Below are 12519 nucleotides of genomic sequence, written 5' to 3' on the forward strand. Positions count from 1 at the left end.
ACGGACAAGCGAATCTGCAACACGCACCAAATACAACGCAAAGACCCTCTTGGGGAGAAGGAAATCCAAATAAACACACCGAAACCGCTAAGCTCCCAACGAGGGCGGATTGTTTATTTTACACTGACTAGAGTGTTTGTGCCAGAGAACGCAACTTTATGCAAAAACCCCGAGAGGTCAAAATCACCGTCTTATATAGCTACTGGGAGTCAGTGCATTTTCAGTGTGACACTGACACAGTTCTCAAAACCCAGCTCTAATAATGACAAGATAAGGGATAAAGGAAACCATACTACTTAAACTAAATGTTTACCTAAAACCCTCGATCAAACCCCACTATATCCCTTCTTCATATTATGTTCGGGCTCAATGGTCAGTACCTTTACGGCCATGCCAGTACACAGGCTCAGAGCAGCCATACACTGCTCTATTGACTCCCTAATTTATTATGCATTGCTGATAAATACATAAGTTTGAATGACATATTATTGTTTATTAATCACGGTTACAAGATTTTCAAGCTGCATTGATGTGGTGCATGGGCAGAGGAAGGCACACGCAGTGACTTTGGATGCAATACCAGCGCTGCCTGATTTCGAGCCAGAGTTATGCAACACGAATCTGGTGAAGTTATGCATTTATACAGCACACTCACTGAGACACAATGGGGGAATTCAATGAACTAGAGAAACATACTGCTCCCGTTAGGAACATGGTGCTGACACACAAACCAGCTAGACTGATGATACGGGGATACGTTTAGCAGGTTGCGGCGGTTCGCCCCAGCCCCCCTGCACCATACAGAGAGTATTTCTGGCACAGAATGGCGTTATTTCACAGAGAAGGCAGAGCACCGAGCCTCACACTGTCACTAGCCCTCATGCCAGGAGAGAGGGGGGGCTCGGTTCCAGCCTTGTGCAGTGTCTATGTTGGGGGGAAAGGCACTCGGCACACATTTTTGGACCCGACAGTTTCCTGTGGATGCAGATGAGCTGAGTTTGGGAATTACTGGGATGACGCATCTGAATAGGGTCTGCATTGGAGCTAAATAGCACAGACCACTGAGGTCCAATAACAGTGCAGTTTTGAAAGTCTGAAAATAATATCCAGTAATATCTAATATCTATCAATATCTAGTTGGAGAAGGTCAACTTAGAGGTACGGTCCAGTTTGAAATATAACCATCTCCCTCTGAAAAGTTAAACCATTTTTGTAAGTGCATCTGCAACTATGAACCAGACACATGCAAACACTTCCCTGCCAGTAGGCTACTTCTATTCCTGAGGCACGGTGTTGCACTTAAAACGCAATTACAAGTTTAATTTCTCTCATACATAACTTTTAAATTATTCAGAGGTAATCTCATTACACGAGCCCCTAGTCAGCAGTATTTACGCCGCATGACAGTAAACGAATGGGAGATAAAGCATTTCAGAATTCAACATTTCAAGAAAACTGGTCTCGGTGAGATTTAGGTGGTAGCCATATTTTATTATTCAGTGGGAGCAGGTTCACAGTTGATTAAGGAAAATATTTTGTTTTTCTTTGAACTGAAGTCTGATTTATAGTCAAGGCAAGTACATCCTTGTAACAGAGGTGCGTAGCATACACAAGCAGTCGTCCTCAGTCCTTGCGTACAAACGTAGTTGCCTTGACTTAGGACCAAGGATTATGAATCAATATTCTCAAAGGGGAAGGCATGTAAAGAAAATACATAATAAACCTTTGCAGGAAGCATGAGTGTCTGGAGAGAACATGGCATCAACTGAGGAATGCGTACCACTGTACATTCATAATTCTTATCTACATTCTGGCCTGGGAACGTTATGAGGTCTGGCACAATTTCTCATATTAGTCAGGCAATCAAATTATGTTTTTAAGGGTCTGGACTCATAAACGTATGTTTCTCATATGTTGTAATTCACTCCGGATAAGAGAATCTGCTAAATTAATGTAATATAGTCAGCCAACATTAGCAGTCAAGTACCTGGGTACTATCTAACCAGAGACCTGGGTTGTTTGTCAGTTACCAGTATGCTGACTGATTGGTCTGTAGCGTCAATACAATGAAATAGCTAGCTGCTGGCTTAGCTAGACACAAAGGCAAATATCTTTTCAGTCGCCAAATGCCATTTTAATGCCATGGCAATCACTTAGCCGAACAGAAATGGCATAAAACAAACCGAGATGCAATTAGATGCTGCTTATGCAAGTAGCCAACTTGGCAGTTAGTGTGTTATTACACATTTATAATGTATAACATGAAATGACTCCAAACATGAAAACAACAACGCAACTGACAAACATCTACTATGAGCTACTGGTCCAAAAAGCTCCCACAGAAGAAAAAAAAAAAAAAAAAAAAAAAAAAAAAAAAAACAAGAACTGGTTTCACCCTGCAACTACACTCGGGTGAATCAGCCAATTCCAACAGTGAGGATTCAGGATGTACTCAACATACATCCATCCAGCTGACAATGGTTTCTACAATCTCTTTATTACATTACCCACTTGTGTTATTATCTTGTATCACTGATTTGAGCTTCAGTCATGTGAAGCAAATTCACTGCTTTTTGGGAAATATCTAAAAAGATTAGTGGTGACCAGCCTAGTTTTTACAGAGAAGTCATTTCTACTGGCAACCGCACAAACAGCAAATGAGCACTGAATAAAAAATAAATCAACAAATATGGCCATTGTGTCCTTTTGGCTAAAAATAAGGTGGATAGTTGCAGATTCCACCATTTTCCACCCCGGAGCGCATGGAACAGTAAAACGCATTTCTGTTGCATTACAGATTTTGGGACCTACATTTCTCAATGCAGCTAAGTAGGGGAATGATATTGTGTAACTACACTGCCTGCATAACCTCGTACTTGCATTAACTCTACGTGAGGCTTAAAAATTAAGACCATCACACAATAATGGACATATCATAAAATATAGCTATATAGCCAAAATAAAAATCATTTGTGGCAGTACTGTGGGAATGAATCAATTTCAATAAGACCGTTAAAAATTGGATAATTAATACTTTATGAAAGCACTCTTTCAAAATAGTTTACATTTACAACCAGGTAGGCCTAGGTCATCTGAGAAATTAGTTATTTACACTGACAACTTGAGGAATCAAAGCCCAAAGGGAATGGAACGAGTTGCATATACGCAGTAAGGCATCTTTTCATCTTTGTATAAATTAAATAGTTACAATCAATTAAGCCACCATCAGAATCTCTTTTTTTTTTGTTCCTCGTCAGCTTTCGAAAGACGCAGCTTATTAAAATGCGGCAGTAACCTGTAGGTGACAACGGTTCGCAAACTAAATCTACTCGTCTTCTATTCTCAAAAACCTAAAGTACAGCCAAGTACCAGGTTCAACAAGAAACATAACTTCGGGGACATAATCCAAAGCGCTCTGTCTTGCAGAAAAAATCCTCACAGTGAAACAAATCAGCCGAGGAGAAGTGGCCTTTCACTACCCATCTCAACTGCTCCTAGTACTGTTAGTGAATGCATGCTTCCCAGCAACTCACTAGCATTTTTTTCTTATGTGAACCAATTACTTAAGAAAAGGAATAGCATGCTTTATGAGGTTTCAACACAACCTACAGTCAAACCGTAGAATTGTAATTCATCCGTAGGAAAGAATCGCTTGTGCCCAGTGTGCCCACCTCAAATTACGTTCTGTAAACAAAAATCTCTGGCACCATAAATTCACAACAAAAGAACCATTTATGATTTTGAATAATCATACACCATCAATTACACGTCGTGTTCTTATATTTATAATGCTACTCTGGTGTTCTTCCCAGCAAAGAACATTAGATGAAACGTATTTTTAAGTGTCTGAGCTTTACACTGCTACCACCCACTGCTGCCATACAGTACAGTAGTCAACAGAAGGCGCACAACTGCATGTCTTCCATGACATTTTGACGGTAAACTTGCTCTTTGGATGAGTAAAGTAGGAGCAGAACTATGCTTAATGATAAGTAAGATTGTAGTTCAGACTCGTAATAGCCTACTAGCACTTCAAAACTGATTCCACGCAGTATCAGGACACTTCCCTTTTCCAGAATTCGCCTTGTATACAGTTTTTAAAAACAATTTTTAAAAACGTCAGCCGCGTGACTTTAAATGTTTAATGTTCGTTTAAGCTGTTTTAACTATTTTGTGGCACACAGATATTAAACATAATAGCTAAATAATGTTAGTCTTATTTTTGGTTAGCAGATGACAGCATATTTCTCCAACCCGTAATACATAACATATTTTGGACTAGTTCCCGTGGTTAGTCCATATCGTGTCTCACCAATAATGAATTCACTTGAGAGGCCAGAGACCACTTTTCCGCTTAACCACGGTGCGCATCCGAGTGCGAATTGAGCGTTTTAACTTAATGCATTTGTCAAAACAAATCGCACAAAGGGTGTAAACCAACGCACCAGAGTTCAGTTGAAACCACTCTAAACGAACTAACGTTAGGAATGAAAGCCTCAGTTCATTCAGCACAACGACATTGAAAAAAAAATGACAAACGGCGATATAACATAATTCCATATTATTTCTTTCCTTCCCTTCTTTAATGGTTAACGTTATTGTTTGAGATAAGTAACAGAAACAAGAACATAGCGCGCAATGACTGGTGCAGATAGCCAATGACAACATTCATCCTCAAGCAATGTAGCTAAGGCTATTCAAGCTATCATCTAAAAGGTAAGCTACGTTAGGTAAGCTAGTAATATTCGTATACACAAAGAAACAGCTTGTGAACTGAAGATCGTTCATGTGTATCACGAAAACTACATGAGATATCAGCTAAAAATGGAAGAAAGTACAGCAGCTAACGTTAATCTAAATTAAGTAGCCTGAAAGCTAACTTAAGCTCATATTGCCAGCTAGCTGGCAGCTAACGTTAACAGCAAACTTGATCGATAGTAAGTGCTGGCAAGTTAGCCAACCAGGTGAATTATAATAAACCTCAGTTTAGTAAGGGAACAAATCGTCTCAATGAAAACTAACGTTACAGCAAAAACAATTCCACTGTATTGCGCAACGATTGATCTGTCAAGCGAATGAAAACGTCCACTAACAAGATGAACTAGCTAACGTCGGCTACTGTGAGCGTGCTTGCGGGCTGGTGATTCCCATTCAGTCTGACCCTTGCTATTTTGCTAGCTGAATGCGCATGTTTGCTTGTGGGCTGAAATAACAGTCATGAAAACATAATGCAAATCCGTTTCGTGCATATGCAACAGAGACTTTTTACAACACATGTCCATGCATGACATATGTGTTGAAATATAGCCCCAGTCGTTACAGCAGTAGTATTTATAACGTATGAATCTGTTTGGATAAAGCAGACTCATTTCTGAACACACATTCAAACGTCGGACAAGGGTAAGCTAAAGCTGCTGCAGTTGACAAATCTTAGCAATTCAACGCACAACGGCAGAATTTTCATTTTGCGAAAATAAGAAATGTCATGGTGTATTCTGGATAAAATATCATTACCAAGCTATTTACCTGGAAATCACGATCCTCGTTGAAACGAGAGAATCTGTCAGCCATTTTCCTTCCGCAGATCCTTCTTTCGTCCCCCTCCCGTGTCTGACCTGTCCCTGTTGTATTGAAAACGCCTACTGCAGTCCATGATTGAAATTTATATCCAATCACAGTTCAGAAATCCGTATGCATGATGCACTTCTTAGCCAATCACTCAAATATTTGGTTTTATCTCCACCCCAAAAACCGAAAGAACACGAATGTTATAACCAATAGCACGTTGAACATTGTAGATTGATACAATACTCAGCCAATGTAAAACCATAATGCAGATTTACTCTCGATCGTTATGTTATGTGCAGGAGACATATCGGCGACTAGCGTTGTTTTGCGATAACGGGCGACTGTCCTAAACTGTGGTCTTCATTTAACATTGCACCGGGGAAACAGGCTTGGCAGCAAGATTGTTTTTATCCAAAAATGCACTTTACATAAAACACAACTGGCTAGTTTTCCATATATGTATTTTTAAAGTATGATAGTCAATAATTTAACAAAACTAAGTAGCTTGGTGGTTAACTACAGCCAGCGCATCCGGCAACACATTTTGTTACATTTGATTTAAAATCGACTAAAACTTCTCGACGACGACTTATATTTCTGCAAGTTGATAACCAGTCTCTGAACATTTCTTTTTGGCTAACGGCGCCTTCTGTTGACTGAAAAAAAGACACTGATTGGAATAATTTACGAATCGTTTAAGTCGTTCAAGTTCAATTTTTTTAGAACAACCTATCAATAGTCACTACTGATTCTTAACACAAATAATTTGTGTAAATCTTGCAGATACAGATAGTCTACATAATCTAGGCCTATTAACAAGTGAGCACAAAAAGTGATAACACAGTCCATCCGCAGTGAAACGTTTGCATTAGGACTGCCGTGTGTGACAGGATTATATTACGCGAGGTATCGATGTCAAAGTTTAAATTTTCTTTCCGAATCGCCTTTATTACATGCATGCAACCACGAGGGTGCCGTGAAGATTTGCTGTCAGCAATATACTCCATCGTACATTTCAGTGCGACCGGCAGTAGCCTACTGCACAAATAATTGTTTCAGTATGGAATTAATCGAAATACCAATTAATAAGAACAAATAATATGATAGAACATATGCTATGATAGTTTAGCACTCCTCCCTGTGGCCTTCCAATGTACTACAGCAATCCTAACAATAAATCTCGGGGATTGACTTTACAATATGAAGACAATACTTCTTTACGCTACATGGACAAATCTCAGAGGTTGTTGTGGCCCCAAATGTACAATTAAAATCTGTTCCCAAAAAAATGTCTTTTTTTATTTATTTATTTATTTAATTTTGTGACCTAGGGATGGTTGTGGCTCTAAAAAGAGTGTTTATGCCAGCAGCCAACTCGAGCCAGGACGATTGTGTGGATGGCAAGAAAAATAACCACTGTATTTAAGTGACCACAGAAGCACACACACACACACACGTGTGGGTGTACATAGTCACTCAAATATGGTGTACACACACACAATTAATCAATTAATTTAATGCAACGTGTTAATTTCTGCTATACCACTGACTTGGAAAAACAACCCCAAGAAATGGAAAAAGAAGAAATTCAAGATTCTTTATTGCCATGTGTAACAAGTACAGTGGAATGCTTACTCTCCATTCGCTCCCACAGTATAAATTCTAAACATAGATTCTCAACAATAAATAAAAAGTAAGTACACAATAAGTACAGTAGAAAGTAACTAAGTAAGAACTATCAATACTATGGCACATTATGGCAGGTGGTGCAAAACAATGTGGTAAAGTTACCAAGTGCAGTACAGTAATGATAGTAGCATAATAAATACAATAAGGTAGCAATGCCAAAAATGTAATATTGATACAACAATATAATGATAGTAATAGCAGCACTCCTTAATGCAACAATCTGGCAGATGACGCAAGCATGTTATAAAGTGACCAGTGCAGTACAGTACAGTGAGAGTGCCTGCGTGCTGTATAGAGTGCCTAGTGCATGTCCAATAATTGAGCTATTAACAGTTCAGTAGGCGCACTGCATGTGGGTAGAAACTGTTCTTGAACCTGCTTGTCCTGGTTCGGATGCTGCGAAAATACATGCATGAATGCCAAATAAATGCATAAATATACGAAGTTGCATGTGAATTCCACAACATAACAGCTGTCCTGTATAAATATCAGATATACTGGGAAGAAGAGTTACTCCTGCCCAATGCAAACTGATCTTTCATCTGCTATTTAAAACAAAACAAAAAAATGTTCTTACTTGAGATTTCAATAAAACCTGCTATTTAAAATGTCACCAACTTAAAAAATTTGGCTGGGGTCTTGAACAATACTCAAACTCATTTCTGGCAGTTTAAGGTGAAAGATGTAATGCATTTATTTTGGTTATATCCAGCTGTGTCTCTCTTCTGGTATGAAATTCAAGCATGACTGTTTCAAATCGCAACACCATTAATTATAATACAATGAATATTATCATTAGGGATGCAACAGCCCAGCGCACCTGAGAAAATAATCAATGACAAAATAATTCTGCAAAAATGTGTCAGGACTTGTGGGGGGTATGGACCCAAAAGCAGAGGGACAAAACACAACTCCAAAATGGGAGGGGAACAAAAGACTTTACTAAAAAAAAAAAGGCAAACAAGCAGGGAACAGAAAAGGCCACGAAGGGCAAAAACACAAACTCAAAAACTATCTAATAAAACAGAAAACAAGAGGAACTCAAAAACATGGGCAGGGCAGAACACAGGCAGGCAGAGTACAAAAGCAGGTACAAATGGTCTGGGCAAACATACGTAGGAAACGGAAACAAACACAGGCAGGTACATACGGTCTGAAACTAACACACGTAGGAACAAACACAAGGAACCAGCACCCGAGACAAGGGAACAAAGAACTTAAATAGACAGGGGGTAACAAGACACAGGTGAACTCAAAAAACAATCAACCCAGAAAAGGAGGGGATAACAAGACACAGGTGGGAACAATGATAGAATAACGAGACAACAATAATACAATTAACAGGGGGGAGCAGGACACAAAACAGAAGTGCCGCCATCTGGCGGCCCAACAAGGGAAACACAGACAGGAAAACACAGAACCATGACAGTACCCCCCCCCCCCCCCCCCCAAGGGACGGCTCCTCACGTCCCAGGAGGCCGACCCGGGGAGGGAGTGAACAGAGGGTGGGAGCTGGAGACAGGACTCAGGACAGAAACAGGACTGGACACAGGACTCAGGGCAGAAACAGGACTGGACACAGGACTGGAACGGGACTCAAGAATGGAACAGGACTCGGGACTGGACTCGGACGGGGGAACAGGATTCGGGACTGGACTCGGACGGGGGAACAGGACTCGGGACTGGACTCGGACGGGGGAACAGGACTCGGGACTGGACTCGGACGGGGGAAACAGGACTCGGGACTGGACTCGGACGGGGGGAACAGGACTCGGGACAGGACTCGGATGGGGGGAACAGGACTCGGGACAGGACTCGGACGGGGACTGGACTCGGACGGGGACAGGACTCGGGACTGGACACGGACGGGGGAACAGGACTCGGGACTGGACTCGGACGGGGGAACAGGACTCGGGACTGGACTCGGACGGGGGAACAGGACTCGGACGGGGGAAACAGGACTCGGGACTGGACTCGGACGGGGGAACAGGACTCGGGACTGGACTCGGACGGGGACAGGACTCGGGACTGGACTCGGACGGGGACAGGACTCGGGACTGGACTCGGACGGGGACAGGACTCAGACAGGAACACCGGGTGACCTACAAGGACAGACAAAGGGACAAGCAGGTGGGGAGACACACGGCAAGACCGACAGACACACTAAGGGACAGACAGAAAGGGAAGGAGAGGGGTGAACTATGACACACGGACTGACAAATGGGCAGACATGACAAAAAACACGCAGACTGACACACCGACAGACAGGCAGACAGGCGGGAGAACAGATTAGCCGACGGGCTGACGGCCTGGGGGGCAGACAAACAGGCCAACATACTGGCTGACACACATGCGGGCAAACAGGCAGACAGGCAGGCGGGCAGACAAATAGACAAGGGGGCAGGTGAACAGGCAGGCACACGGTGGGGAACATGGATAGGGCGAGGTCTCGGGGCACTGGGTAGGGGCAGCGATGGCTTGGACACACTAGGGGGCGTGAAAATGCGAGGGGGAGCACGAACGCTAGTGGGAGCACGAACGCTAGGGGGAGCACGAACGCTAGGGGGAGCACGAACACTAGGGGGAGCACGAACACAAGGGGGCAAGGCAGGTGGCTTCGCCAGCGGAACAGCGGCCAGAGCAGGCCGCGGTGACCCCTGCGGGACAACAGACGGTGCAGGCGGCCTCTCCAGGGCTCTGGACGGCTCTGGAGGCCTCTCCGGGGCTCGAGGCGCAAGCGAAGCACGAAATTTTGGTTTAGCAGGCGGCAGTGGCCCCTGCGGAACGAGGGTCAGAGCAGGCGGCCCCTCCGGGACTCGGGGTGGATCTGGAGGCCTCTCCGGGGCTCGAGGCGGCTCTGGAGGCCTCTCCGGGACTTGGGGCGGAGCAGGCCGTAAAGGCCCCTCCTGGACCTGGGGTGGAGCAGGCCGAGGCCCCTGCCGTCTGGGCTGGGCAGGGGACAGGAACACAGACCCCAGCTGTAGGGAACCCGGCTGGGCAGGAGACAGGAACGCGGACCCCAGCTGTAGGGAACCCGGCTGGGCAGCCGGACGGGACCGGCGGGACCCCCGCGGGCCGGGCCCTGGAAAGATCGCCAGTCGAGACCCTTCGAATGACGCAGGGCCGGGAACCGCTGGCTGGGCAGCTGGAGGTCTGGCCGACCGGGAGGCAGCCCGACCACGGCGCCTCCGTGACCGCCCGCCCCGGGCGCTGGGAAGCTCAAGGGCGAGGGACTCCCAGTCGCTGGGTGGCGAGTCCTCCGGGTCACTCCACCACCCCGGTGGCATGATAAACAAAAAAAAAAAAAAAACTCTGCTGGGTCCAGCGCTGGCTGGTTCCTTCTGTCAGGACTCGTGGGGGGTATGGACCCAAAAGCAGAGGGACAAAACACAACTCCAAAATGGGAGGGGAACAAAAGACTCCCATTTTTTTACTGAAACTAACACACGTAGGAACAAACACAAGGAACCAGCACCCGAGACAAGGGAACAAAGAACTTAAATAGACAGGGGGTAACAAGACACAGGTGAACTCAAAAAACAATCAACCCAGAAAAGGAGGGGATAACAAGACACAGGTGGGAACAATGATAGAATAACGAGACAACAATAATACAATTAACAGGGGGGAGCAGGACACAAAACAGAAGTGCCGCCATCTGGCGGCCCAACAAGGGAAACACAGACAGGAAAACACAGAACCATGACAAAATGTTTATTCTTAAAAATAGAACAATATCATCACTCACTCTCACCCTTTTCAAATAACTTGTGAAACATTATAACACCTGGGGGGAAAATAGCTGACAGAATTGAGACGTCACAATAAATTTAAAAATATATTTTTTAAATGTGGTGCACTAAGCTTAGCCAAGGGTTGGGATGGTTATTATAATAGGGGTGTATGCACATCCAAAATGTATCACATGAGTTAGGTAAAAAAGTAATGCAAAATACCAGCACACTGCTATTATGCTCCCAAGTGATATATTTAGGTAAATCTGCAAGCAGTGATGACATTTTGACCAGTAGTTTTTATAAGGTAAAGGTCACATGAGTATACCTCCATAAATAGTGACACCTCAGCAATGCCTCCTTAATCAGTTCAGGATTACATAACAGTGCACATCAGTCACCTTGTCAGTAATACTAGGAATGGAGATACACACTGGTGAGATTATTATATATAATAATCTCGAAGATTTTCATTAAAATAAATGTCTTTTAAGTCACTATCTATCGCTGCATTGGGTAACACAATGGTGATTGAGCCTATTTTTATATTAATTTATACTATTATTATACTATTACTGAGCATAGAGGTGCGTTTTTAATCTAGATTTAAATATTGAGACTGAGTCTGACTCCTTTATAAATTTTATGTATCTGAAAGATGAGACATTGTGATTCCTTCTGTCTACCTTCTATCCTCCCTCTCTAAATCTGAAAGTCTCCAACTCGAACATTCCACTGCAATGCTAACGTTACTGTACCTGTTCTCTTAACCCGATTCCACCCCCCACCCCCCCCTTCAGTCAATGTCTGAAGACATTATTCCTTTTGTCTCTTATCAACTGCTTTCTTTCAACCGGTGCAGTCCCTGCTGCTCTTAAGGGTCCTTGCCACTCCTCTACCAACCTGTCTCATTTCTCCTGTTTTTATATAAACTTCTCAGGTGTGTGCAGTCTGCGACCTGCTGTCTTTCTATCTCCAGCAGCATAACAACCTGGCCCCCAACCAATCAGCAGAGCCAGCCCAAGGATTCTGGTGGCCATAAACAAGAAAGTTGTTGTGCCCCCAAGGTGCTGCAACATAAATGAGATGATTGAATTGTGGATTGATGGTTGTGGCGCTGAATGACTGCATAGTGTCTTATGCCCGTGGCCAGCTCTGCCAATCAGGTTTCAAGTCTGGCCAATCCACTGAGACTGCTCTCACTGGGTAAGAGCTAAGTCACTCAGTTCCTTTCTCCCCCTCCTTGACTTGTCCACTCACCATCAGGAAGCTCAAACTTCTTGTTCCTCCTAACAAAGGGAGTACACTCTAAATTGATGCTTCAATCACTGTCAGTGGATCCAGTGTCTCCCTCCTTCTCAGCTAAGAATCTTGGTGTGACTCTCAATGACCAGCTGAGTTTCTCTGAACAGATTGCAGCAACCACCGTGACCTGCAGGTTCCTCCTTCACAGCTTGAGGAGAATCTTCCCTTTCCTCATCCAAAAGGGTACACAACACTTACACAACAAACCCTTTTTGCAATATTT

General features: G+C 43.7%; 1 protein-coding gene across 5 annotated transcripts in view; it reads right to left on the bottom strand.

The window, feature by feature from the left end:
• The window catches only part of gpatch8 (G patch domain containing 8), a 61217-nt gene extending 55597 nt beyond the window's left edge, over window positions 1-5620 (bottom strand). For 3 of the 5 annotated variants that reach the window (XM_035405234.1, XM_035405233.1, XM_035405232.1), the window contains exon 1: window positions 5527-5588. Coding sequence is in view for 1 of the 5 variants with exons in the window: in XM_035405230.1 (XP_035261121.1) it covers window positions 5527-5571 (45 nt within the window). In the remaining 4 variants the exon portion in view is untranslated. Of the gene's footprint in view, window positions 1-5526 lie in introns of all 5 variants that reach the window. The other 2 variants (XM_035405230.1, XM_035405231.1) reach the window with 2 other exon arrangements.
• Window positions 5621-12519: the final 6899 nt, after the last annotated feature.

This window comes from Anguilla anguilla, chromosome 2 (assembly GCF_013347855.1).
Source record: "Anguilla anguilla isolate fAngAng1 chromosome 2, fAngAng1.pri, whole genome shotgun sequence".
Taxonomy (NCBI): domain Eukaryota; kingdom Metazoa; phylum Chordata; class Actinopteri; order Anguilliformes; family Anguillidae; genus Anguilla; species Anguilla anguilla.